The sequence below is a fragment of the Paroedura picta genome, chromosome 9 (assembly GCF_049243985.1).
Source record: "Paroedura picta isolate Pp20150507F chromosome 9, Ppicta_v3.0, whole genome shotgun sequence".
Lineage (NCBI taxonomy): Eukaryota > Metazoa > Chordata > Lepidosauria > Squamata > Gekkonidae > Paroedura > Paroedura picta.
In genome coordinates this window covers 35,964,629-35,991,931 of record NC_135377.1, presented here as the reverse complement: position 1 = coordinate 35,991,931, position 27,303 = coordinate 35,964,629, and the positions used below count along the sequence as shown (strand labels likewise).

Here is a 27,303-nt window from a genome sequence, read left to right as displayed (position 1 = left end):
AAAAGCACAATCTGGTTCTTCTGGATCCGCTCAAGAACAACAGTGCATTTGTTTATCAGTTTACTCAGAAAATCCACATAACCAAATGAGGGACAGATCTGTCTGTCTGTCTGTCTATCAAAATACTCATTTGGGAAACAAAACCACATGAACACATCTTGTATAGCACAGTGGAAAGGGTAGACTGGGCACTAGCTCACAGTATTATTATTCCACTATGCAACTTAAAAATTTATTACCATGGACAGAAATAGAGTGTACAAAGTCCTCAGTTAAAACAACCTAATACAGAATTCCAGCCCTTTAGATGGAGAATTTTTATATCAAATTCAAGTATGCATAGCATGTAGAAAGAATGTCTGTTCCTGTTTCCATAACTTGAGAAGTCAGATCACTCAGTTAACATTATTTAGTGGTACATTCGGCACAGTACTTTTTCATACAAAATACCATCAGTTAATGGAAGTTGCTGCCATAAATGATGACCGCTGGATTTGTTGGCTTATTTATTTACTTCCTACAGTTTTTATCTTGCCCCTCCTCCAAGAAGCTTTGAGTAGGGTTCAATTTTGCCTCTTCCATTTTACTCTCACAACAACTCTGTGTGGAAAGTTAGGTGGGTGTCTGTGACTGGCCTAAGGATTATGGCAGCAAGCATCATGGCAGAGTGGGGATTTGAGCCTTGGTCTTCCATACCCTAAGCCAAATATTTTAATCCCTATATTTGACAAGTTAAAGGGTGATTAGTTAGCAGTGGTTATTAGCCATTAAACTCAGTTGAATTTACAGGTTCATAGTAGAATAATACCAATAAACAATTGGTAGAGGGCTGCAAGAAAGAATCATAGAATCATAGAGTTGGAAAGTACCTCCCAGGTCATCTAGTCCAACCCCCTGCACCATGCAGGACACCCACAAGCCTATCGCTGACGCTGTAACCTGCCACCCCCTTGAATCTTCACAGAATCAGCCTCTCTGTCAAATGGCTATCCAGCCTCTGTTTAAAAATTTTCAAAGATGGAGAACCTACCACCTCCCAAGGAAGTCTGTTCCACTGAGAAACCGCTATAACTGTCAGGAACGTCTTCCGGATGTTTAGATGAAATTTCTTTTAAATTTCTTTTAAATTAATTTCTTTTAAATTAATTTCTTTTAATTTCTTTTAAATTAATTTCATCTCATTGGATCTGGTCCATCCCTCCAGGGAAAACAACTCACTATCTTTGTTGCCCTCCTCTGAAACGCTCCAGTTTGTCTACATTCCTCTTCAACTTGGTGCCCAAAACTTAACACAGTACTCCAAGTGAGGCTGAACCAGAGCAGAGTAAAGGGGTACCATCACCTCCCATGATCTGGTCACGATATTCCGTTTGATACAGCCCAAAATACCATTTGCCTTTTTAGCCACCGAGTCATACTGTTGACTCATGTTCAATGTATGGTCTACTAAGACTTCTAGATCCCATTTGCAGATACTACTGTCAAGTCTCCCCCATCCTATATTGTTGTATATCATTTTTCCTACCTAAATGCAGAACTTTACATTTGTCCCTATTGAATTTCATTTTATTCATTTTAGACCAGTTCTCGAGCCTATCAAGATCATTCTGTATTCTGATTCTGTCTTCTGTTGCTTATGTTACCCCTCCCAGTTTAGTATCATCTGCAAATTGAATAAGTATCTCCTCTAATACCTCATCCCAATCATTTATAAATATATTAAACAACACAGGCCCAGGACAGATCCACTTGTTACTCTTCTCCAAGAAAGACCTATTGTCTTCACAGTCTACATCTGCTTAGCCACCATGGGCAAAATGTTAATGAATTGATGACCTTCTGGTCAATGACCTAATGTTATTTAAATCTCACAGTTTCTTGGTGCATTTCATCATAGACCAATGCTGGAATAAATGGAGAAAGCATCAGTCCTTGTGGTTTTCAATGTGTATTAAGCATAAAATTAATGTGAGCATGGCCAATATGTATTTCTTTTCATACATCTGCTTTGTTCACATATTAAGTGGAGATTGACCACTCTAACTTTAACTGTAAAGGAGAATTCAGCAGAGCAATATGGAACCCTTCCCTTTTCTGTATCCTTATTTATCTTCAGTACAATTTATTTTACTTCACTACATTTTCCTTCATGACAGAGTGGTTTCTCAGTGGAACAGGATTCCTTGGGAGGTGGTGGGTACTCCATCCTTGGAAATGTTTAAACAGTGGCTGAATAGCCATCTGACAGAGAGGCTGATTCTGTGAAGGTTCAAGGGGGTGGCAGGTTGCAGTGGATGAGCGATAGGGTTGTGAGTGTCCTGCATAATGCAGGGGGTTGGACTAGATGACCCAGGAGGTCCCTTCCAACAATATGATTCTATGATTCTGCTTTCTCCCCAAGATGTAAGCTGCTTCGGATCCACACTATGGTGAAAAGTAAGCTTTAAATAAAGTAAGTAATTAAGATAGCTGAAGATGGAAGCTTATAAAAGGTAGCTTTATTGATTGTGTGAGGGAGAGAAGGAAGGAGAGTACGAGGGTTGATAGAAGGAAAGAGGGAAAGGGTTACAGGGGGAACCTTGTGAGTTCCTCACCCTAGAACAGGGCCAAGTCCAGCAGCCAGCACTACGTACCTGAGCCCAGCCCACTTGAGCACCACTTGAATAGGCAATAATTTTGAGAGGTAGAAGCTACCAAGGGGGAAGGAAGAAGGGGAAAGTCAAGACAAGCAGATAAAGGTAGGTTGGTGGATAGAAAGTAGAGAAGGAAGCAGGAAGTGGCCATAAGGCAGCCTTTTTCAACCCTTTGACCTTGGAGTAACCCCTGAAATATTCAGGTTTCAAGTAATCCCACAAATGATGACAGCAGGCCTCGACTCCCTGCCATGCCCCTGGAAGTCACATGTTTGCAGTGTGCATGGCATCATTATCATTATAATAAAATGCTTGTTAAATTAGAAGCTAGTTTCATTTGCCTAAGCAAAACAAAGAAGCATTCATCTCAGTGCTCATAAAGCCCACCTGTAACTTTGAGAGATCTCCAGGCACAACCAGGAGGTTGGCAATCCTAGCAGGATCTGGGAATATATTTTACTAGGATCAGACATGGCTGCCAGGGCAAGGGCAAACCTAGGAAAAAAGGCTGTGCCCAGTCCTTGTACTGGATCCAGGCAGAGTTGCTCTCAGCTACAGATTCCAGCCTCTAGGGCAGTGGTCCCCAACCTGCGGCCCGCAGCCCGGTGCTGGGCCGCGAAGGCTATGCCGTCGGGCCGCGGTTCCCTCTCCCCGCCCTCGCGCAGTAAAAACTTCCCAGGCTGCAAGCTTGCGGCCCGGGAAGCTTCTTACTGCGGGAGGGGGGGAGAGGGAATCGGGGCCGCGCCCATGCATTGCGCATGTGCGGCCGCGCCGCGCCTGCACACATGCGCCATGTGCGGCCGAAATCGTGCATGCGCAGCACTTTCGCGCATGCATGCATGCATGCGCAAAAGTGCCACGCATGCGCGATTTAGGCTGCACATGACACATGCGTGGCCCGGCCGCGCATGCACGGTGCACGGGCGGGGCAGTTGCCCTGCCGGTCCCCAGGCTAAAAAAGGTTGGGGACCACTGCTCTAGGGGATCCCCTGTAATTACAACTCATCTCCTGACTACAGAGATTCGTTTCCCTGCAGAAAATGGCTTCTTTGGAGAGTAGACTCTGTGGCAGAGGAAACAATCCTCTCCTGTTTAAATATATAAATCCCTTTGCTTATAACAGCCTTTTTACAACCATTTTCTGCAAGTAATATGCGAGTATTATGCAAAGTGGCTATTTTGCCCTGAGTGGTAGCATTTTGAAGTCACAAGATCTGGGCTCCCTGGGTTCATCTGAATGATCTGAATGCCTGACTCCCATATTAGCAACCTGATGTCCCTCGGCTACCATGGGGTGGTTTGGGGGGGGGGGCTTAGTGGGGTTAGTTAGTGCTCGTCTGTTGCCTGGTTTTAATGGTTTTAACTATGGGTTTTATTGCACTTTTTATCTTGTAAACCGCCGTGAGCCTAAGGGAATGCCGGTATAAAAGTTAAATAAATAAATAAATAAATAAATAAAATAAACAAAGTATATAAGAAAACTGTCAGATGTCAGTCCGATCCAGTAATCAAGGCCTTTTGTGCCCTGGTAGTTTCCTGCACTTTTGGAGTGCATGTCTGTTGTTTTGGGGGCTTTTCTGTCTGGATTTCTCCTCACTTTTACTCTGAGCCCCCGTTGGGTTTTATTTGTCATTCTGCATGGCTTCTCCTCCTTTCCGCACTCAGTTTTATTTCTAGTCACTGTTTCTTCAGGGTTTCTGAGAGTGCTTTTATGATGCTTCCCCCCCTTGCTTCATGCTAAAGCTGAAGGTATTTCTAAAAATCATCAAGATTCCATCAACTCCCCTACAGACACTCTTCTGCCACCACTCAGAGGCCCCTCCTCTTCCACCCACATTGAGTTCTTTCCTCCCACTGCACCTTCTGCTGTTCCTCATCACTTTGTTCAGTAATAAAGCATCATTGCACAGTCATTTTTTTAAATGAATAGGCTTAGTCTAGTGCTCCTATGATTTTTCACTGAAGGGGAAAGGCTGGTAAAGAAAAATTAGTGTCACAGAGGGTTTTAAAAATGTGTGTGTGAGAGAGTGGGTGTTGTTTAAATTTAAAAGAGAGATGTGTGCTCTGGAAGAGGTGCCAGGGGCAGGTTGAGCAGGGTTGGGCTCTGCAAAATGACCCCCTTTCTCCTCCCCTGCAGCCAATCCTTCTTGAAGTCACGGAAGGAATGTGCCCTTCCCTGAAGGAAGGCACTTCTTTTCTTTAAGTTTAAACAGCACTCACAAACACACACAAAGTGTGTAAAACCCTCACTGTCACCAATTTTTTTGACCAGTCATCCACCTTCAGCAAAAAACTGTAGCAATCCTAGACTTATTACACTCTACCCCCACCCCCCAAAAAACACCAGAAATTGGCACAATGGATACACTAATCAAATGTGGATCTGATATATAGATGAAGGAGGGAGAACAACTAGCGTTCTGCTAGAAGGCTACCAGAGAGTACATGCAGCAAGAAGAACCCCTACTTCCCATTTCAAAAAACACACCCAGAACAAAACCAACCAAAAAGGAGAGACCAACCATGTGATACAATTTTTTAAAAAATCAGTGCTCCAACACTACCTGATTTTTTGGGCTGGTATGCAGATCACATACTTTGTGATTCCTAAGATTGTCAGATGGAAAAAAATGTGTGAAGTGCAGTCCCAGGATATGAATTAAAGGTAGACTGACTCCAGTTTAGCGATAATCTGAAGTACTAAGCTGTTTGTGCAGAAAAGGCTAAATTTTTTTGCCATCCAGAAGATGATTTTAGGAGTTCCAGTAGAGGGAGCCATAAGATTTCTTTTCATAGACCCAATTCCCTGTGTGTTCCAGTGATCAAGAAGACTCCATTAAGAAGAAAAATGGAAAATAGAGAATAAAATAAAGAAGAAATTCTGTCTCTAGTACATTGTAAGATGATGTAAATGATCCAGTCAGGATAGGGAGTTAATTCAAGTATGTATGTATGTATGTATGTATGTATGTATGTATGTGTGTGTGTGTGTGTGTGTGTGTGTGTGTGTGTGTGTGTGTGTGTGTGTGTGTGTGTGTGTGTGTGTTTGTGTGTGTACGTACACACACACACACACATATATATAAACATATATACACACATACACACACACATACATACACACACACACACATACACTCTTATAAACACTGTTTTATATACAAGAATACCCCAAATGACACTTCATACCATTTTCTTCAAAGAAGCTCTGGGAGCTCAATGTGGCTCATCCATCTTCCATTTAAGTGTATAGCAACCCTGTGAGGTAGTAGCGTTGCCTACCTCCAGGTGGGGCCTGGAGATCTCCTGGAATTACAGTTGATCTCTAGTTGATCTGTAGATATTCGCAGAGTTCAGTTTCCCTGGACAAAATGGCTGCTTTGGGAGTTGACCTGTATGACATTAGGTTCCACTAAAGGTTCCTCCCCTTCTGTGTGGAGGGCTGCAAACATGAGGTTTACTATCCTGTATTTGCAAGCAGGAGTCCACGTGTGTTTTACCCCTCCATGTGGAAATGGGCTGAATCTTGGCTGGCCAAACCACACTATATCAGACTGTCTCTCAGAAATCACCTTTTCTAGCCCCTTCTTGAAATCAGAAATTGTGACCCAGGAGGGACAAAATTACTGTTGTAGGAAATGACCACTTCATTGCACAATGTTAGTGATATATTTATATGAACATTTAAAAAGAAATAGAATTGAGTCCAGTGGGAACTTTAAGAGCAACAAAGTTTTATTCTGGGTATAAGCTTTCATTTGCATATGAAAGCTTATTCTCAGAATAAAACTCTGTTGCTCTTAAAGGTGCTTCAGAACAAATGTAGCTATCTACCTAAATTTCATGGCAATTCAATCATGCCATTATTAGCTGTTTTTATATTACGTGTGAACTGTTTTTACTATTCTGGTCTTGGTGTACAAATAAGTTTTTAAAAATCCTCTGATTAAGAATAGGCAGAAACCAGCAGCAACTGAGATACTACTTAATGTTAGAAGAGTCTGTTGTTTTTGCTGCAAAGCTCACTAGATGTAGAATGGTACATCTCAGTTGACAGACGAATCAAAGAGAGAACAATTTTTGCACGGTACTAATAATTTTTTTAAAGCTTTTCAAGCATTCTAATTGGACTCCAAAGAAAATAAGAAAGGGGAACTCCTAAATTGCATAACTTTCCAGATACAGAGATTATCTTTCTTTGTATTAGAACATGTGACAGTCCACATTGCGTTGATTCCAGCAGATGGAGCAGGAAGTCTGAAACCTCCCTTTAAAAACACGCTTGTTTGTTTTAATAGCTGTCCAAAGGTACAAACTCAGTAACACAGCAAGTTAGAATACAACTTTCTATTTTTAGAGTTGTACATAGAAAATTATTCTGCTCTATCGCAGTAAATTGAATCCCATGTGTATTATAAGCAAAATTGGAAAGACAAATAATTGAGGGTTATTAAACCAAGCAATCCCACCCGAACTGATGCAAACAAGACCAAAGTGTGTCTCAAGACAGCCTAGAGAGGCTTTGGCAGAAAAAGTCACTGCAGATTATTTGAGCAAGAAAGACCATCCTTACACTAAAGAAGAATTTACCACCAGTCCCATCACTCAATTTCACAAATGTATCTGATAATGTGGTGAAGTGGTCAGTGTCTGGGTACAGTTTGGGAGAGCTAAATTCATATTGCTGCTCTACTGTGATACTTGCTGGGCTAAATAGTCTCAGCAGAACCAACTGCACAGGATCGCTGTGAAGTAAGAAGGTGTACACCACCCTGAGCCACTTTACAAAAGGGTAGCATAAAAATGTACTTGGCAGAGAGAAAATAGCTTCTGGGTGCAAAAATATGGTGCAACTCGTTTCTGAATTTTAACAAGTCAGAGATTATAAGTGATAGTTATATTACACAAAGTAACCATGGTGCTGGAACTATGTTAGCCCAGAGTTATGGCAGTTGTACATTCTGTGCTGTTTTGGGTTCATAAGAAATGAACAGAACAATGTTTGAAGCCTCTGTTCTCCTGCCCTGATTATCTCCTCACTGATAGTTTGTAAAACTGGGTTAGTATGGGAACTCTCAGAAGTAAGAAAAATATTTTAAAAAACACATTAAATAACATGGTGGTAGCAAGCCTAAGAATGAATGAATGAATGAATGAATGAATGAATGAATGAATGAATGAATGAATGAATGAATGAATGAATGAAAAGGGTCTGGACTTTGTCCCAGGCATAGGAGAAGTTGACTAGGGTCAGCCTTATCCATAGTTTAGTCAACCTTTTCTTGGAAAGAGAGGCCTAATATGGTTTGCAACACATTTTGAAACATACCACCCTGAAATAATTCAGACAAAATAATTCAGATAAAATAGAAATCTTTTCTTCTGCTTTTTTAGAGACGTGAAAAGCCTACTATATACAAAAAAGCTTGGCTTTGTCACTGTGCTTCAATTTTCATTTGGTTTGTCTTATTTGTTTTACATTCTTATTTTAATGTGTGCCTTTAAATGAATTTATGTCAAAGCATACAATCAACAACCTTAGAATTGGAACATCCATTTTGTAACTCATCCCTTTTCACTGTAATGACCTCCCGGCTGAGGTTTAGCAACAGGAAAGGACCAGTTCCTTTGGGTGTAAGTGAAAAAATGTCACGGCAACCACTTCCTGAGTTTCCTTTTCTGTGCTAAAAATGGGCTCTAGCTCCCTTTACTTGTCTGCTCTGCAGTAGTAACTGCATTGTCATGGCATGCTATTTACTTTTCCTTTCCTGCCTCACAGTGATTTGGCAGCCAAAAGCTAGAAACCATGATAATATGACAGCTTACATAATACTTAGTGGTAAGTGGAAACACCAGTATACAAATGAGCTATAATTACTCTGCTATAACAAATGTTGGAAAGGTATGTACACAGGGTTGTTTGTTTTTTACTAAGGTCTCATATTTTTCATGACATTTATTACTGTATGTATGCAAGGACAGTTTAGCCATGTAGCACATGCTATGAGCCCTGTGTTTCCAGGGGTCTCACACAATGTTTTTCCGTCCATGGATTAGGGCAGTAGCCTCTCTTCTCCATTCTTTCCCGTCTTTAAGGACACCCAGAGTGACACCCCCTTCAATTATGGGGTGGGGCATCCACACCCAGTTTGGCTGCTCCTGCTGCAATTGTACTCTGCTAGGGCTCTGTAAATCCTTAAAGTGGCTCTGGTGCCATTGGCCATGCGAATCCTTAAACCTCCCTTGTAGGTATGGAAGTAAAAATGCAAGTGTCCAAAATCCATTTTTATTAAGGAAAAATATAAAAGCATGGAAAAACTTTCTGGAGCTCAGAAAGGGCATACATGCAGGGGAGGGCCAGGAGGACATAATGAAAAAAGTGAAATAAAATGACGCATTCATCTGGTTTATTTGATGCTAGAGGTTGACATTAGCATGTTTAGGCAGGCAGCATGCCAAAACAGTTTTATGTTGCCACGTGGCTCAACACCATGAGCTGTGTAGGACTAAATATTTAGTTCCTTATGAGGAAGAGCTGATGGATACACCTAATGACTATTACAATTGAGAGACAACTTTGAAGTTCAAGGTAGGATTGATCAGGGCTAGATGCAAGAGCATCTTGCATCTAGCCCTGATCAAGGTTGACTCAGCCTTCCATCCTTCCGAGGTCGGTAAAATGAGTACCCAACTTGCTGCTGGGGGAAGGCACTGGCAAACCACCCCATATTGAGTCTGCCATGAAAACACTAGAGGGCGTCACCCCAAGGGTCAGACATGACTCGGTGCTTGCACAGGGGATACCTTTACCTTTACCTTTAGATGCAAGAACACAGAGAAAGTAATGTTGAAGTAACACACTCACATCCCCTTGGTTTCCAGCTTGGTTTGAGAAGACTCCGCAGCAATAATAATAGTAAAAAAAAAATAGTGAGACCATGCTGATGACCGGCGATGCACACTATAACTTTGAGTGCCTAGGGTTTAGAGTGTATATAAAAAATGTATATTTATTTAGGTAAACTGACCAAAACATTAATACATAAAAGGCTCGTCTGGTTAATCTTTAAATTAAATAGAACCCAATAGCACAAATTCACTATAGATTAAAACAGCTGACTGGCTCTACCCACCTTTCACAAGGGATGGCTCTTAGCTCCTCTGCTTTCCCCTTTTAAAGTAAATGTTATGATTCTTTATCTTCAAAAATCTGGGTGCCCGTATTGGCTGGGCATGCAATTCCGGTTCTGCTTTATGCAGATGACACTGAATAGGTATCATCTTGATTGGGATCTGGACTCTGCAAACTTTTATGAAGTATTCTACCCAAAAAAGGTTATCTGTGAATTATGAAAAATCTAAAGCAATTACTTTTTCTAAAAAGCCTTGAATTAAGAAAAAGACTTGGTCCATTGTGTGTGTTAGGCTTAACCCTAATATAAATGCTCCTTCAAGGGTTTTTAATTCCAAAAGATTGTAAGATCATTCCTCAAGTTTTGTTTGGAGGAGGTGTTTGGATTAATGGAGTCTCTGGAGTCTACGAGTCACTCACTCTTTCCATTTCTTTGCTGGATGGCAGGAGCTGTGTTGCAGGAAGTACACTTACAGTAGAGTTTGGGCAGCACTTGTTGGAGTCCAGGTTTGGACCTTTAAGAGTGAAATTTCATTCTTTTTCAGTATCAAATGCCAAGGGAGCCTTTTGCATCTATTGAAATAACACCTTTTGAAGTACTTGAGAGAGGTATGTAGATATTAGACGAATCCCTTGGCCTTTCCCTTATCATGGCTAGGAGTATGGGCTATTAGGAAGCATTGCAACATTAAAGATGATCGGGAAGCAATCAGATGATCAAGGTCAATTACTCTCTTTCCGATCATCTTCAATACTTCCTGATAGCCCAAATTCCGAACCCTAATAAGGGAAAGGCCAGGCTCTTCCCCAAAATTTCCAAGAATATTCTAGCCCAGAGTTGGCAACCCTATGAATTAAAGATGGTTTGAATGTTCTCCAAAGTTTAATTTACTATGGATTTACAATATTCAGGACTGAGAATCAAAAGAAATATTTTCAATTATTTTAGAATGTTGAAGTCAACACAGATTCAATTTTTGGTACATTCTGAGAATTTGTTATAAAACCAGAACAGTCCAATTCTCCTAGGCAATGAGGACTCTTGAGCCATACACATCACAATATTCATATCTCTGGTTAAGGACCTTGAAAGAGTTGTGATTAAAGTCTTTTAACCTTTAGAAACTGAGGTGGTGGCCTAGGGGTTCTCTGTGGATCAATAGCAACAAGCTTGTTTCTTCTCTGTCATCCTATTTCTGCCTCAGGGCCAATCAGCGTGGCTGGTATGCTGTCTGGAAGTGTAGGAGGGCCTCTAACTGGTCCTCACTGAGAGGGTCCTCCCCACTGAGTGCCACTCAAAGGGCTCCCACACTATCCCCAGGGCCTATGATTGGCCTTCAGTGGTGAGACCCTTCCTTATCAGTGACAAAGGCCGTACTGCTCTCTGATGGAGTGGAGCAATCCACAGCCTAGCCAGTTTCCCCACCACCCACGCGACTGGCAGCCACTAGGTAAGGCCACCCTCCAAAAAACCCACTGCACCCTTCTCAGCCTGCCCCCACTCTCTGTGGCCTCCCCAATCCCTTTCCCCCATCCTTGACACAGAGGACCAGCAGGAAAGGTCCTTCCCCTTTGAACATGCCACTACTAACCTCTCCCAACTCACCACTGGTAGGGGCTACAATGGGTGGCTGCCTCCTCTGTGAACACCTAGCTGGCCTTCCCTTCCCCTGGCAATGGCCAGGAGGCAAAGGGAGTCTGCGGGGCCTCTGTGTTCAAGACACTCATGCTTTCCAGCTGCCAGCAAGTAATCTTCTGCCAGGTTGTAATCTGATTTCTAAAGTTGGTGTTTTTTTAAAGAAAAAAAATGTTCTCTCTAACTGAAGAGTGGAACTTTCCCACTTCCCCTTTCTGCTATAGCCCACCTTGCCTGCCTCTCCTGCAGTACCGAAGTTGGGGACCTACCATCACACTAGGCATGATGTGGGGGCCTGCAATCATTGACCATCATTTGTTCCTAATCCACCAGTAGAAATCAAGGTATGGAGACAACATATTTTTCAGAACACGCGACAGGCATTCAGTTTCCCCAAGCATTTATAAATACACCATGTCTATAAAATTACATATACAGTGATGCGTATTATGTGCATAGCTAAAATTATCCAGTCAAAAATATTTACATAAACACTGGTCAGATTGTGGGATTACTGAGAAGACTTCATTTGGGTGCAAACCATCAAACCATGATTCATTTTCGTGTATTTAAAGAATATGTCTGACATGTACCATCCCACAAAGGCTATGTAATGTGGCTATAGTTTGCTTGAGATCTGAAAAGCTGATGAGGATGTAAAATATTTATGAGGATACATTATTAAAGGATGCAGAATGGAAACAAACAGAAGATATTATCACCAAACTGAACTAGTTTTAGGATCAGAGAGGAAGAAAAAAAGATTAAAATAAATGAAATGGGAGAAAGAAAAGGTGGAGGGGGGAAAGGCTTAAAATTAAGTGGCACAAACAGAGAATTGGCGCAGAGTGGTAAGGCAGCAGAAATGCAGTCTGAAAGCTCTGCCCATGAGGCTGGGAGTTCAATCCCAGCAGCCAGCTCAAGGTTCACTCAGCCTTCCATCCTTCCGAGGTCAGTAAAATGAGTACCCAGATTGCTGCTGGGGGATAAACGGTAATGACTGGGAAGACACTGGCAAACCACCCTGTATTGAGTCTGCCAAGAAAACGCTGGAGGGCGTCACCCCAAGGGTCAGACATGACCCAGTGCTTGCACAGGGGATACCTTTACCTTTACCTATATCTAGAAAACGTATAACTGTCCAACCTTCTATGCCCAGTACATTCATCCAGAGGCTGGCCATAATGATGAAAAAAGGCACCCTATGATGATCCAGATTTTCCAGATTGTAGAGTGCCAAAGATGAACCAAAGCCAGTTTTCTTAAGAATAGACAAGAATTTAGAAATGCAAATCCAGTTATGACCAGCAAGCCAGCTGTTCCCAGAAAAGAAATCCTTGGTTTGTCAGTTATTGTGTATGGGAAAATATTTTGAAGTTACCTAGGATAATTCCAGTTTTGAAAAGAAAAGAAAAACCCTGAGTAATCTAAGAAGTGCAATCAACCCAATACTGTCAATCTAATCTATAAACGAAGCATTAATTTCCCTTTATTTCATATACAAGACACCTTTTGTAACATACTACTGAGCTTGTGAAGTCGCTATTCCTTCTTTCCAAGAAAGAACAGTGGGGGCCATTCCGCACTCGTTCAAAATTGCACAGTGGTTGCAAATTGAAATCGCTACTGATTTGCTGTTATGCACGTTGTTGACAATCTGCAACACTCCTGAAACCGATCCGCAAAAAGCGCTTTGTTGTAGCGCTTTCAGGGAAATCCCAAGAAGTGGATTCACCCTCCGGAAAGCGCTACACTCTTGCAACCAATCTGCAACACCAGAGGGAAAGTTCTGTGCGTTACCATTGTTGCACTTTCTGCAAAGTCCCTCCCCCTGGCTCTCTCCTTTGATCTTCCGGCGAAGCGATCGCCATTTTTTTTTCTTGGAGCAAGTGGAGATCAACGCACCGGCGAGCCTTCATTTACCCAGCGAGGCTTCCCCGGCTGCAGTCCCTCCCCAGAGCTGTTTAAAGTCACCAAGCGCCAAGCAACACACAGCCCCGTTTGCTAGTTTATTTTCCCTTTATTTTTCACTCTATTTTCGGCCAAAAATCGCGCCCATAGGGGGGGTATTTTTTTTCACTCGGGGGGAGCGTGGCAACAATGTAACGGCAGCTCAAACACCACCTGCTAGCTAGATGGGTCTCTCCGTTGCAACGAATCAACACAGATAGAAACGATAGAAACGCAATTGGATTCCACTACAAAGGCAGGTATGCATAACGACAAATTCTACTATTTAAAATGGCGTTTTTTCATTCCGCAACTAATTTGCTACATAGATCCTGGTGCGGAATGGCCCTGAGACTTTGAATGATCTTAAACAGAGCTGAACTGTGGAAACTAATTAAATTCAGCAATGGTTTCTGCTAAGCAGTTATCCAGAACATTCAGAAACCAGCTGCTTAAAACATTAGAAATAAAACCTGGAGTTAAACATTCTCTTTATTGCTTACATGATTCATATAAAAACTGTATGAGGAACACAGTTGTTTGTCATGAGACTGGTTTGCAGTACAAAGTATTAACGTCATTGTGCTGAGGTTTCTTTTGTGTGTGTGTGTGTGTTTGATTGAGCAACTTGGTTAGAGATAACTTATAGGCATTGAAAAGACATGATGCTAACTAAAGGAAACATGTTTTTCCCCATATCTATGTAAACTTGTACAATCTGAGAAGTGCTCCTTCACAGCACTAGTTTACCATTTGATTATTGCACAGGACATAGCTTTTCTTATTCAAGTCTACCCTTTTCAAAGGAGCAATACATTCATAGTGCAATCATGCACGGAAATCATGTGATCTACAGTCATGTGAACACAAATGTGACTATTTACTTTGCTGGAAGTCCCATTCCTCAGACAGTTTGTGTGAAATACTTTCCATTTGTTTTCCATGTAGAAATGGACACTGAAAATAGATTCAAACAGCAGAAAACAGCAGTTACCTCCATTATAAAAATGCATCACTGCAGTCTTCCCTGTACTTCAGATGCTATTTGCTAAGATATCTTATTTTTTTGCAAATACCAGTTTAAGTGAGGGCACATGGAAGTCCTGATCAGTGACGGCCCTGATTATAAAAATACACATTTTGCCATTTTTCCAACAATGGAGTTTCTGGTATGTGTGTTCCCAATTTAAAGGTCATTTTGGACCTTTTCGAAGAGAAGCACAAAGTAGAATTCTCTAATACCCAGGGGAGAAATATTTGCTGGCTGAGGATTCTGCCAATATGAATACCTTGCAGGACTAGAACAAGAATCAGCCATAACAGATCAAATAAGGGTTTTACTACTCGGTGGAAAAGTGTAAAAAAAAAAAAAAGATATTTAGATCTGTGTGCATCTGTATAATTGACCTCCGGTGAAGATCTGTAAGATAAAAATATGTTAGGTTTAGGTCTAAACTTTTTGACATTACTGGTATACTCAGATGTTTTATGTGTGCCAAATAGATATTCTTTTATGTTTTTTTTTAACATTTGAGTTCTAATATGAAATTGCTATTTTTTATTATTGGTTTTATCCCTAACCTTTTTAGTTCTCACATATAAATTATAACCATTAATTATCAAATTAAAAAACACTATATATCTCACAATTAAAAATTCCATAATAACATTATTCAAATTCTATTTTTATACATTTATTTTCAAATTTTATTATTCTGCTTTAACATTGTGATACATTTGTGATATATACTATTTTAAATTGCTTCTCGTTCTAAATTTTTCTCCTGCTTTCATCATAAACTTTCCATCTCTTCTCAAATTTTGCAATTGATTTACTTTTCAGATATTACTTTAATTTTGTCATCTTGTCAGTCAGTTTTTCCGCGCTCCCCCACATGCAACCAGCTGGTTGACCTTGGGCTCACCATGGCACTGATAAAGCTATTCTGACTGTGCAGTAATATCAAGGACGTCAAGGGCTCTCTCAGCTTCACCTATCTGTTGTTGGGAGAGGAAAGGGAAAGTGACTGTAAGCCACTTTGAGACTCCTTCGGGTACAGAAAAGCGGCATATGAGAACCAGCTCTTTTTCTTCTACACGTTCACATGCAGCTGCCTCTTGGGATCCTGATGTGTACCTGTGTGGGCCAAAATCTGGGATATGTCAGTCCCAAAGTGTGGACTTTCCTCTCCCTGTGGTGTATACTCCCCAAGTGTTTTTCCAGTGGTACTAAATGCCCTATCAGTGTTGTGTCCCCTGCCAGAATATGTATGCACTCACTCTAACCCACATGGCAGGGAGATAGGGTGATATTCTAGAAACATTTGTAGGTTAGGCACAACTGGGTCCTGATTGGATTAGAACAGGGGTAGTCAACCTGTGGTCCTCCAGATGTTCATAGACTACAATTCCCATGAGCCCCTGCCAGCGTTTGTTGTTCTACCAGCTTGTGACTGATGGACTCCTGTTCCAGAGGGATTCAGCAGTACATCATCGCTAGTGCCCTATGCAGGCATAAACTTCCCTTACGTTGGCATAACTTGACTGCAGCACTCCTGTGCCAGTTGGACCCCAGTGAAGGAGTCAGTTGGGTCCCTATTCCAATTCCCCCCTCCCTCATTTAGGATTCTTCTGTGAAAGGACCACTTCACTGTCACTTTCCCCTACCCTTTCTGTTTTTACACAGCCTGAGAAGGAGCCCTCAGGACTGGGCTATTTGCTACTTGGTTAGGTTTTAGATAGTCCTTAAAATACAGGGCTGCCAGTTTTCCCAGATAGAGAAATTCTTGGAGGGTTCTGAGTGTAGCTTGGGGAGGTCAGTGTTGTAGAGGTAACGTGGGTGGGGGACTTCAGTGGGGTATAATGCCATGGATTGCATCCTCCCAAACAGCCATTTTCTCTGAGAGGACCAATCTCTGTTGTCTGGAGAGCAGTTGTAATTCCAGGAGAGCATTATAGAAGGCTAGGTGCAGCCATGCAAGCTTGCTCCCTCATGGGAAAAGTTGATCATAAACATTATTATTCCTGTGAGGTATGGATGTCTATTTAATTGTATCTTTATTGAATTTTTATCACTGAGGAAGATTTCCTTGAAAACAATTAACGAATCCAGAGGTCGTCCTGCCTTTGTGGCCAGGCTTCTTTCTCTTTCTCTTGGATGGACGCCTAGCGATTTACTGGCCCCCTGTATTCTTTGTTGTAGACCAACCCGGAGGTCGGCAACGTCGACGCCCAAACGCCTGCTGCACACTGGCGTACCCGGGGAAGCGAGTGAGTCAGCGGCAAAAGCCCTCGCCTTCCTTCTCCTTTCGAAAGCGACTGGGTAGAAAGGGGCGCGCCGTTGCCTGAGACCGCCCGCCGATCTCCCCGGCTGCCTCCTTCCCTCCGTCCGCCTGCCTGACTCAATCCGACGGCTCCCTGGCCCGGTAGCGTCACGGAGTGTCTTGCGGGCGGCGCATGCGCGCCCCGTCCTCCTCCTCCGCCTCCTCCTCAGAAGCTGCGATAGGCGTTGAAGAGCAGTCTTGTGCCGCCCGAGAGAGTCCTTGTGTGGCTAACGGTGTGCGGGCTGAGTCCGGCAGTCTGGCCCGGTGAGTATCTGGGCTCTTAGCCGTCGGACCCTGCCTCGGCCACTCGTCGCCTTGCTCTTCGCCGAGCGCCTGGAAAGGGGAAGGCGTGTGTGGATGGTCTCTCCCCCCCCCCCCCATTGAGGGGCCAGGGAAGGGATTGCAGGCTGAGTCTGGCCACGGAGGGCCGGCTGTCCTGGCGGGGCTCCCAGTCTTTTGAGAGGCTCGGCGGGGAGGGCTGAGGGGCAGCTCGCGTCCCCTCCTCGGTCAGGGGCGGAAACCGGGGGAAGAAGGGACACAGGCCGGCTTCTGGGGAAAAGAGGCGAGGGCAGCCAGAAGGACTCCGTTCCCTCGGTTTCATGACGTCAAGTATTTACTTAAGTGTGGAAGGAGGAAGTACGCCCGTGTACGAGGGCGGCGCTGTCTCCTTCCCTCTCCTGGGGCTGCTGATTCAGCCCAGGATATGTGAGGGGGTCTCCACAGCAAGCAGAAGCAGGCAGACCCTGCCAATGTGGCTTGGTGGTAGTTGCCTTGGCTGCTTTCGGCTTGTTGCTCAGGACTCCCTCCCCTCTTGATACATTGGGGGTTGCGGTGGGATGGGGGGTATTTACTTATCTGTGTTTATACCTCTGCATTTCTCTCCAATGGGGACTCAAAGCACTTTACTATGTTTTCTCAGTCTCTGCACAACCACCTTGTCAGGTAGGTTAGTCTGAGAGTGTGCTCAGCCTAATATCACCCAGTGAGTTTCCATAGCAGACGGGGATTTGAACCTGGATCTTCCCAATTTTAGTGTGACACTTTTACCACTACATCAGGCTGATTCTCAAAAGAGAGGCATGTAAAGTTGCCTTACATTGAACCACTCTGAATCCATCGAAGTCACTGTTGTCTACTTTTGATTGACAGTAGCTCCCCAGGATCTCAGACAGGAGTCTTTCACATGACCTATTGTCTGATCACTTTAACTGGAGATGCTGGGGATTGAACATGGTACTTTCTGTATGCCAAGCAAAAACTCTACAACTGAGTCACCACTCCTGTGCTCAGATGAATTCTTAATGTAATTTCAACCCAGTGGCACAATTTATATGTTGGCTGAGTCCTTTCCTTCTGAATTTGATTATTTGACAGTTGAATGCTATAGAATTTTTATCATTTCAGTGTAGGGTTTTTGAGTCTTGATGGGGAACTGTTAATCTTTGTAGAGATTATTTGTAGAGAACATTTTAAATCATTCATATACTTAATTTTATCTTTTAAATTTTCTCCAACTAGTGGGTGCTGAACTTTTTTTCCGGTCTGGCTACTCCCTTATCTGAGAATACTTTGTCAGACTAACATCTTCATAAAGTACGTGGATCTAGCAAATAAATGTTGATGGTTGCCTAGGTTATTGCTGTGGGGATAACTGGGACTGGAGAAAAAGTGGGATAAAAGTATGATGATGTAATACGTTTTGGTTTGGGATTTTTGAGACGGCGAGCCCAGGAGCGGTGGCATACCAATACAGCAAATAAATAAACAAACATGTAGTTGGTCACTTGTCTGTAAAGGAAATTCCTGATATTTCAAGCTGGCAGTGGAAATGGCTCTAACAGTTATAGCTCTGTGATTTTTGGTGTTCTTTTCCATGAGTTGTATGTTTTTTCCAGATGCCCTTGTCGGAGCTGTGATGTAAGCTGAAACTAATCTGGTTTCTTTTACTTATGTAGTGGATGATGACTGAAACATTGCAAATGATTCAGGACCTTGACATGGCTATATAGCTATGGTTCCCTGCCATCCCAGTTTCACTTTTTACTCAATTAGTTCTGTCCTATTACTAAGAATCAGGGTTGACTCGGATCCTGAATAATGTTAAGAGACTTGTTTTTAATATGAACCCAATGGCTTTTTTCTTCCTGAAAAATATTAAGATTATGTTACTTTAAAAGAAGAAAAAGAGCTGTTTTTTTTTGTACCCTGCTTTTACTACCTGAAGAAATCTCAAAATGACCTACAATTGCCTACCCTTTTTCTCCCCACAACAAATACCCTGTGAGGTAGGTGAGACTGAGAGAGTTCTGAGAGAACTGTAACTAGCCTAAGATGCATGTGGAGGAGTGGGGAATCAAACCTGGTGCTCCAGATTAGAAGCCATTGCTCCTAACCACTACAACAAGCTGTAGTACTATGAGTCTGTATTCTCTGAATGTTCTGTTTACGTTGGATTAAATATTCAGGTAAACTGCTTTCTTTAAGCAGAATACAAGACACTGCCAAGTACATATAGCATGTTATAAAATTAGGTTGAGGAAGGTTTAAGTTGATCTTTGAGGAAGACATCACACTGTTGATATGGAATCATAGCATAGTTGGAATAAAATGAAATATTAGGTATAATTAGGTATAAAATGCAATAGATATAAAATATTTAAATATTTTATACTTAAATATTCAGGGATATGTTGTATTTTGTAAAAAGATAAACAGCTAACTGAGCATCAGCTTTGACTGTTTTAAAAAGAGGCTATATCTAAAACTCAGCTGAATCAGACAACTCCATGGGGCAATATGCCCATGCTGCCCCCCTTCCCATGTTGCAGCTAAAATAGTTATATATAACGGTTATATATAACAGTTTTAGAATTAATAATTCTTGTTCTTTCTGCAGTATAATTGTGTGAAAATGTCACTGTATCCTTCCTTGGAAGATCTGAAGGTGGACAAGGTAATTCAGGTATGTTCAGAGAAAATGAATTTGTTGAAGGTAAATCTATATTGTGAAGAGTCAGGGTGATGGAGAAAGTATCATTAGTAGTAGATATTGGTTGTATTATACCAGTGGATATAATCTGAAGTTGGGCTACCTCATTTTAGCAGAATGTTGTGTTGTAGATCGAATGGGTGAGAGTGGATTATGGGGAAGTCACTAGTTTATGCTAGTAGGTCTCACCTACTTTTCTCATTTTGACTGATGTCATGGCTTGGGAACCATGCATGTATTCTTCCAGGGACTTGGCTTATATTTAGAAAAGTGAAATTCGTGTGAATATCTGTGTAAATTATATAGTTAATTGCAAATCAGCTGACACTCTCCAGTATTAAAATAAATCAGAACTTACTGCTAGTATCTATCTATTCATAATGTTTTTGGAAGTTTATTTTAAACTTCATGGAGTGTTTTTCTTGTTATGTAGGCCCAGACAGCTTTCTCTTCAAATCCTGCCAATCCAGCCATTTTATCAGAAGCCTCAGCACCGACTTTTCAAGATGGAAGTAAGTTACTAGTGTGGAAAAGCATAAGGGGGGGAAATTTGCATCATACAGAAAAATACAATTCTTAAGAATTAACAAGACTAAAGGTACAATTCAGAGAAAAATGACAAGGTTTGGCAAAAGGAATTATGATTTAAGTGCTTAACATTATGTACATTTCCATTATTTTTAGCAAGATACACAATGTTGTAAACAACTGTGGTTGTTTCTTGTGGTTCCTAGCCTTTTATTTGCTTTTGTCTTTAGTCCTTTTGACTTTGTACCTTTCCCCAGAATCCATGAATCAAAGTTGCAGAGGAAGGAACTTGAAAAACATAATTCTGTTTTCATTCTTTGACTCATAAAGCTGCCTTTTAAAAAGTATTACCTTTCACTGAACTGAATTTTCTGCACACATAGCAACCCCTCCAAAAAAAGCCTCAAACAGAACTGTTTTAATCCCCCCCCCCAAAAAAAAGACTTTCTACTGGTAGGTAATTTGTAAGCAAGTTGGTAATAATGTAGCTGGGCCCATTTTTAGAAAATATTGTGCATTCCTTAACTTTCCTGTTCCTTTGAATTGAATTTTGTGTTTTACTTCTACAATTGCATTAGAGTTTTGAAGCAGAATGTTTGATATGGGTGTTGATTGTTACCAAGGCATGTAACATCAGCCTTCCAACATGAGCCAGCATTAAACAAATTGTCTTTGGAAATATATATTAAAGTATATACCAGTCAACCAGTTAAATAAATGGGCAGTATTTTGCAGTACAGTGACAACTTTCTATATGTTGTGAAGAGGGAATAGGTTGATTGAATCCTGTTATTTGCCTTCTTATTTACCATATCTGGAGGAAAGGGGTGGGAACTATAATCTCAATGGGTCCTAAATATTTTATAGTACAAATCACTGTTTGAGATTACTTTAATTTTTATAGGTTTATATCCGAAACTGTATCCTGAACTTTCCCAATATATGGGTCTGAGCCTGAGTGATGAGGAGATACACAAAAACTTGGCAGTGATTCCTGCTGCTGATTCTCAGGGGGTAAGTGTCAGTCCAGTGAACAATCTCCCCTTTTGAGTTTGGCATCTGATTTCCTGAAGTTTGGGGGGTTTATCCTAGTTTCTTTATAAGAGTACTAAAAATGCAGATACAGAAATGTTGATCCACAAAATGTGGATACACATTTCCTCCTCAGTGTGCTCTGTTAATGGACCGACCACAGTGCTGTAATAGCATTTAGTTATTGCAGTTTTAGTGTTGATGCCAGAATCTTTTGCAAAAGCATAAAACTGCTGAATCAAATGAAATTATGTTCCATTTTAATAAAAAACTTGCGAATGAGACATGATGCTGCTATGGTTTATATACATTTTCTAATCCTCAGCTTGTTGCAAGGCCTTCTGCGGTGAATTACATGGTAGCTCCAGTAACTGGAGGTGATGTTGGAATTCGTCGAGCAGAAATTAAGCAAGGGATCCGTGAAATAATCTTGTGTAAAGATCAGGATGGAAAAATCGGACTTCGTCTTAAATCAGTGGATAATGTATGTATGATACTTTGTATACAATTTAAGAGTGAATTTTAAGCACAATTTAAATAAATTTGTGACAAGCATTAATTTTTAAAGGCTTATATCCAGGCTAGCATTTCCATGGATGCAGAGATAGACATGCTTCTATGGGAGATAAATACACATTATTATTCTTAAGTTGAATTCTTTCCCAGATCCTGAAAAGTAGAATATACTGTTGCCTACTGAGGTCGTTATCAATGTTTATTTTAAGTATGGAACAAAACAAAAGCAAATTGAGCTTTATTAAACTGCTGTCAGATTTTTAAAAAAAAATTATTCTACTGTTTGCTAACTACATCCTGTGCATATCTTTTTAAAATGCATTTGGTAGATCCTGATGGTGAAGTTTCTTGCTTGACACATAGCTCTGTCTTTGTGTTTAGGGTATATTTGTTCAGCTGGTTCAGGCAAACTCTCCAGCCTCACTGGCTGGGCTGAGGTTTGGGGACCAGGTTCTGCAAATCAACGGTGAAAATTGTGCAGGATGGAATTCTGACAAAGCTCATAAAGTTCTGAAGCAGATACCTGGAGACAGAATTTCAATGATTATCCGTGACAGGTAAAAGCTTCTAGAAAAATTACAGTTGTATGTTAAGGCTAATTTTTGGCTGCTTATATCAACAGAAAATTTGATAAGGAATATCTTTAAATTGTGTTTAATTGGTTCAGAACATGATCTGCTTGTGGGATTAATTAATTAGTCTACAGAGAACCAGTGTGGCATAGTGGTTAGGAGCAGAAGCCTCTAATCTAGGAAACCAGGCTTGATTTCTCACTCCTCCACATGAAGCCAGCTGGGTGACCTTTGCCAGTCAGTTCTCACAGCTCACTTGCCTCACAGGGTATCTGTTGTGGGGAGTGGAAGGGGAGGTAAGCTTCTTTGGGTACTGAAAAATGGGTTATAAAAGCCAACTCTTCTGTAGATGAGAGATGGATAACTTATTGTCGCCTCATTTATACCCCAAAGCAGCTGCATTTTATCCTTACAGCAGTCAATGAGGTAGGGTAGTCTGAGAGTACCTAATTGGCCCAAGGTTACCCAGGAAGGTTCCATGGAGCTCAGGGGATTGGAATATCGGTATCCCAGATTCTCATCTGGCACATTAACCACTGTACAATACTGCTTATTGAGTAGAACACATAATGAAAAACGTAATTTTTTCCCAATAGGCCTTTTGAAAGAACAATTACCATGCACAAGGACAGCACAGGACATGTTGGCTTCATATTCAAAAATGGAAAGATAACTTCAATAGTAAAGGACAGTTCTGCTGCTAGAAATGGACTCCTGACAGAACATAACATCTGTGAAATTAATGGACAGAATGTAATTGGCCTGAAAGTGAGTAACATGTTAGCTAAAGAAAAATCACCCTAATACTTGTGTGTCTTTAAGCTTGTTTTTATGTCATTGTGACCATGTTTCCAGAGGTCAGGTGAGGAAATGTATATTGTAATGCAGCCTTCATGACTTCATTTTATGTACTGTTAAAATGTTATGTGCATCTTTTAAGTGGAGCAGTAGTAGTTGCTATTGCATATCTACAGGAAAGACTTGTTTCCTCCCTTGGAACAGGCTACGTGTTTAGCTGCCAAGAATATGGATGGGTCTTCTTGGAGAGAGTACTCTAGCTGTGGGTAAAAACAGAACGCATTCCCCCTCCCCAGTGATTGGCTCTTAACAAAGAAATAACAGTATCCTGGTTTCCTTATGAGGGCTGTATTCTGCCTGGGTACTAAGATCACAGGGAAAAGTCCCATCATCCAAAGAAGCTTGTCTGATCTGATGGTTAATAAGAGACTTTTCAGTTGTGGTAGCCCCATGATTATGGATCACCCTCCCCGAGAGGTGCACTTGGTCCCCTCATAGTCTTCAGAAGGTAGCTGAAGATTGTTTTATTCATGACAGTGATCAGTTAAAATCAATCCTGCCAATCAACAGTTTTAAATGACTTATTGCTGTTCATATTACAAGCTGTCTTGAGTTCCTATAAAATAGGAGGCGGCTACTAAATATATATCTTTAACCGCTCCGCGGTTAAAAATAAAAGACTAAGGGCTCCCTGGGAGGAGCTCATCTGTGATGGGGAAGGCAGAGGATTCGCCTCCTGCCCCCCAACTGACCAGCGGAGGGCCCAATCGGCTGGCGCTTTGCACCAGCCAATTGGGCCCACTCCTGCTCCGCCCGCCTCCTCCAACCACCCACCTCCCGACGTCGTCTGCCTTCCCCTGCTGCCCACCATTCCCAGCCCACCGGCCGCCGAGCCAACCCCGCCCAGCTGCCCGCCCTACCCTTCCTCCGCGGCCGATTCTCCACCTCATGTTCTACGCCACCCCCCCGGGTCCCTCGCCCGCCCCATACTGCCTCACCTCTGCCAAAGCTCCCCACCACGCCTGGCCCCCCAACCACTGCCTATCCCCGCTGTCTTCCACCACCCTGCACCGCCTTTCCCACCCCCTATTCTAACCCCCCAACATCCTTTCCGCCCCGACCGCCCGTCCCCAACGAGCCGCCGTGCCACCGCCACGCTCCGCGCCCCTTCTGCCCTCCGGCTGCTTCGCCTTGCCGACTTCGCGCGCCGTCCCTGCGCCCGCCGCCACCACCCCGCCCTGCAGACGACTCCCCCCAAACACCAGCGCACCGCCACCAACACACCCCTCCACCCCGGTGTCCCTGACGCCGCCTGGAACACGCCCCGGCCACCCGGCCACCTCTACAGCTTGAGCACGCTGCCAGCACACACCACGGCTGGTCCTCTGCGATCCATCCACGGCACGGTATCCATCCTCCGCGCTCCATCCGCCCGACGGCGCCCCTCCCCCATTCCTACCTGCCATACCCACCCGCCTTCTCTAACCCTCCCCCAACACTGCCTCTTGCCTCTGCACAACCAGCCACCCACCCGCCCATCGCTACTGCACCCTCCCCCTCCCCAGCCTTCCCCCTGGCCCCCCACCTTTTCCTCCATCTCCCCCCTTCCCTTTCTCCCTTCCTTCCTCCTACCATTCCATTGCTCCTTCCTACCTCCTTCGTCCCTTCCTTACTCTTCTTTTCTCACTCTTCCTCCCTCTTTCTCTCTTCATCTCTTTCTTCCTTTTTCTCTTTCTCCATGCCTCTATTTCTCCCTTACTTCTACCCCTCCCCCCACCCACATTCCTAGCGCCCGCTGTATTTGACTACAACGGGCTTAATGTCTAGTCCTTAAATAAAATGTGTTTGTTTCTCAGCTAGCCTTGTACAGCCAATAGAGTGCAAAAGGAGGACAAATTGTGCCAACAGCTGAGGAAGGAGTTTCTTTTCATCACCAAAAGATAATAGCTGATCTTTGACAGTGAGCATATAAATGCTTATTGAAAAAGTATTTTTAAAGAGGTATCAGGAGTATAGCTTTTCTCTAGTAGGGCAGTAAATCTTCAGTACTCATTGCATCTGCCACACTGTTTCACAGGATTCCCAAATTGCAGACATCTTGACAACAGCTGCAAGTGTAGTGACCATCACCATCATGCCTTCCCAGATTTTTGAGCACATAATAAAAAGGTATGTTTAAAACACTGTACTGATACTACCTTAACCTGTCTTTTCGAAATTATAGGGAATACTGATAGACAATGGCATTAATTTTGTGGTTTTGGAGTAAGTGCATGATACAAATGTAAAAGCTATACATATTGGAAGTACAATCTGAGAGTCAACATCTCTATTCTATATTACTTGATAACACATCTAATTACAGAAGATCAAAGCTAACAACTAGTATTTAAATAGTATTTTTGGCACATATTCTTTACTAGCAGAAAATACCATTGTATAAAAAATATAACGGACTCTAGCCTCCACCCCTTCCCCCGGCAGGCCCAATGAGGTCTTCCCAGGCCATGGTGAAGATGGTCAGGGTGACTAATGAGCTCAGGAGGAGACTCCCTGCCCCCCCCCCAGCAGCCCTGCTGAGGCTGGTCAGGGTGGGGGCCACCTTACCTGATTACCGTGTGGCTGGGAGGGGGGAGGCATTCAGGGGCAGCGTGTCCCCTATCTGATTGTGTTCATACACAGTCTGCTAGTTAGGAATAAGATGACGAACAAGTCACAACCTGCACATAATTAGTAGATATGTGTCTTGCCAAAAGGGTCCTTCAGTAATGTACATGGCTTCATGGTTATGGATCAAACAAGTGCAATTTTGCACCATATATCCAATGATGTAAATATTTTACCCCTCCCCCCCAGTATATGAGAATGTATTGTAAATAGTGCCAGTGTTAAAATGTTTGTTCTTATTTCTAGGATGGCCTCAAGCATTATAAAAAGCAAGATGGATCACACCATCCCTGAGGTTTAAAATTTGCACTGTTTTGTTGTGGATGCATCTATAATGAGATCTCTGCTAAACTCTTCATTCAGAATTTGTTCTGCACATGAGCCTTTAAAGCCTGAGAGCTGCTGCATCACATTTTGATGTTAAGCCTGGAGATATCACAATCCAACATGTTAGCTTCGTTTACCAGCTGTGAACTTTGTAGCCTTATACTAGCTTTAAAAAAAATAGAACTATGTAATGCTTTTCATATGGCTATACTGTAGATTTCTTCTTTTCCTATAAGCCATAGCAGCAGAAGAAAACTAATGTATGCTGTATTAGTATTCACTATTTGTGGCTCAAGCCTGTGGCTACTCTTTGTATTCAGATAATTTAGGTTTTTTACACTATCTGCTTCAGTGATGACTTCTAGTGCTAGTAATCTTGTTTACAAAAGCATGCCTGTTAAAACTGAGTGTATTACTGCTATCATTCCATATGTATTTTAGTTAGCATAAGTGAGCATCTAGATTTAATCTTTGTATTGCTATTCAGTCATTAATATGTTTCACCCTCCTTTCACTGTAAATTCTAATAAATTGTTGCTAAACTTGTTTTCTAATTAAAATGGCATTGTGAGGTCATGATTAAATACTTTTTCTGCTGTGTATGAAAGGGGGGTGCCTCTGTCAAACAGCCTTAAATAGTAAATGGGATCAAAATAAGAGAGGGTCTATAAATGTATCTAACTCTGTAGTGCTATCAACAGAATAATGGGGGGGGGGGTTATTTAACAAAAGAGTTTTGCTGTATCCAACCAATGGGACTTGTAGTCCAGCATCCTGTCTCACACAGTACCAATCAGTTCCTCGAGAGGTCTGTGGCACAGCCACTGATCTCTTCCCCTGATATTGGCCTCTCCTTTTGTGACTATGGCTAGCAGTCACTGATAGACCTGGTTCAATAAATTTCTTTAATTCCCTTTTAAAGCTTTGTATGCCTGGGGCATACTCCATCTTGCATTTCTACATTTTAATCATTCCCTGTGTCAAGAATTTTCCAGTCTGTCCTGACTCTACTGCCTGTCAGTTACTTTGGATGAACTTGAATTCTAGTATTTGGGGAAGTTTTGCCAGCTTTCTCTACCATGTCCATGCTTAATCATTCTTTTCTGTTTATTTCACTCCCCAGTGAGAAAGGTGACCATTTATTCTTGTCCTTTAACCAATTTAACCTGTAAGAGAACCCATCTTCTAATCCCGTGACTT

General features: G+C 42.2%; 1 protein-coding gene across 2 annotated transcripts; it reads left to right on the top strand.

The window, feature by feature from the left end:
- Positions 1-16,747: 16,747 nt before the first annotated feature.
- SDCBP (syndecan binding protein) lies at positions 16,748-26,663 on the top strand. Of its 2 annotated transcripts, XM_077352338.1 has the most exons (10): positions 16,757-16,938; positions 18,193-18,267; positions 19,571-19,636; positions 20,097-20,175; positions 21,096-21,205; positions 21,549-21,707; positions 22,121-22,296; positions 22,908-23,079; positions 25,187-25,278; positions 26,023-26,663. In XM_077352338.1, exons 3-10 carry the CDS (start codon positions 19,586-19,588, stop codon positions 26,075-26,077), a joined length of 894 nt encoding a protein of 297 aa, XP_077208453.1. In that variant the 5' UTR covers positions 16,757-16,938; positions 18,193-18,267; positions 19,571-19,585; the 3' UTR covers positions 26,078-26,663. The 2 variants fall into 2 exon arrangements, with proteins under 2 accessions (XP_077208452.1, XP_077208453.1); XM_077352337.1 differs by lacking the exon at positions 18,193-18,267 and having other exon boundaries at positions 16,748-16,938.
- Positions 26,664-27,303: the final 640 nt, after the last annotated feature.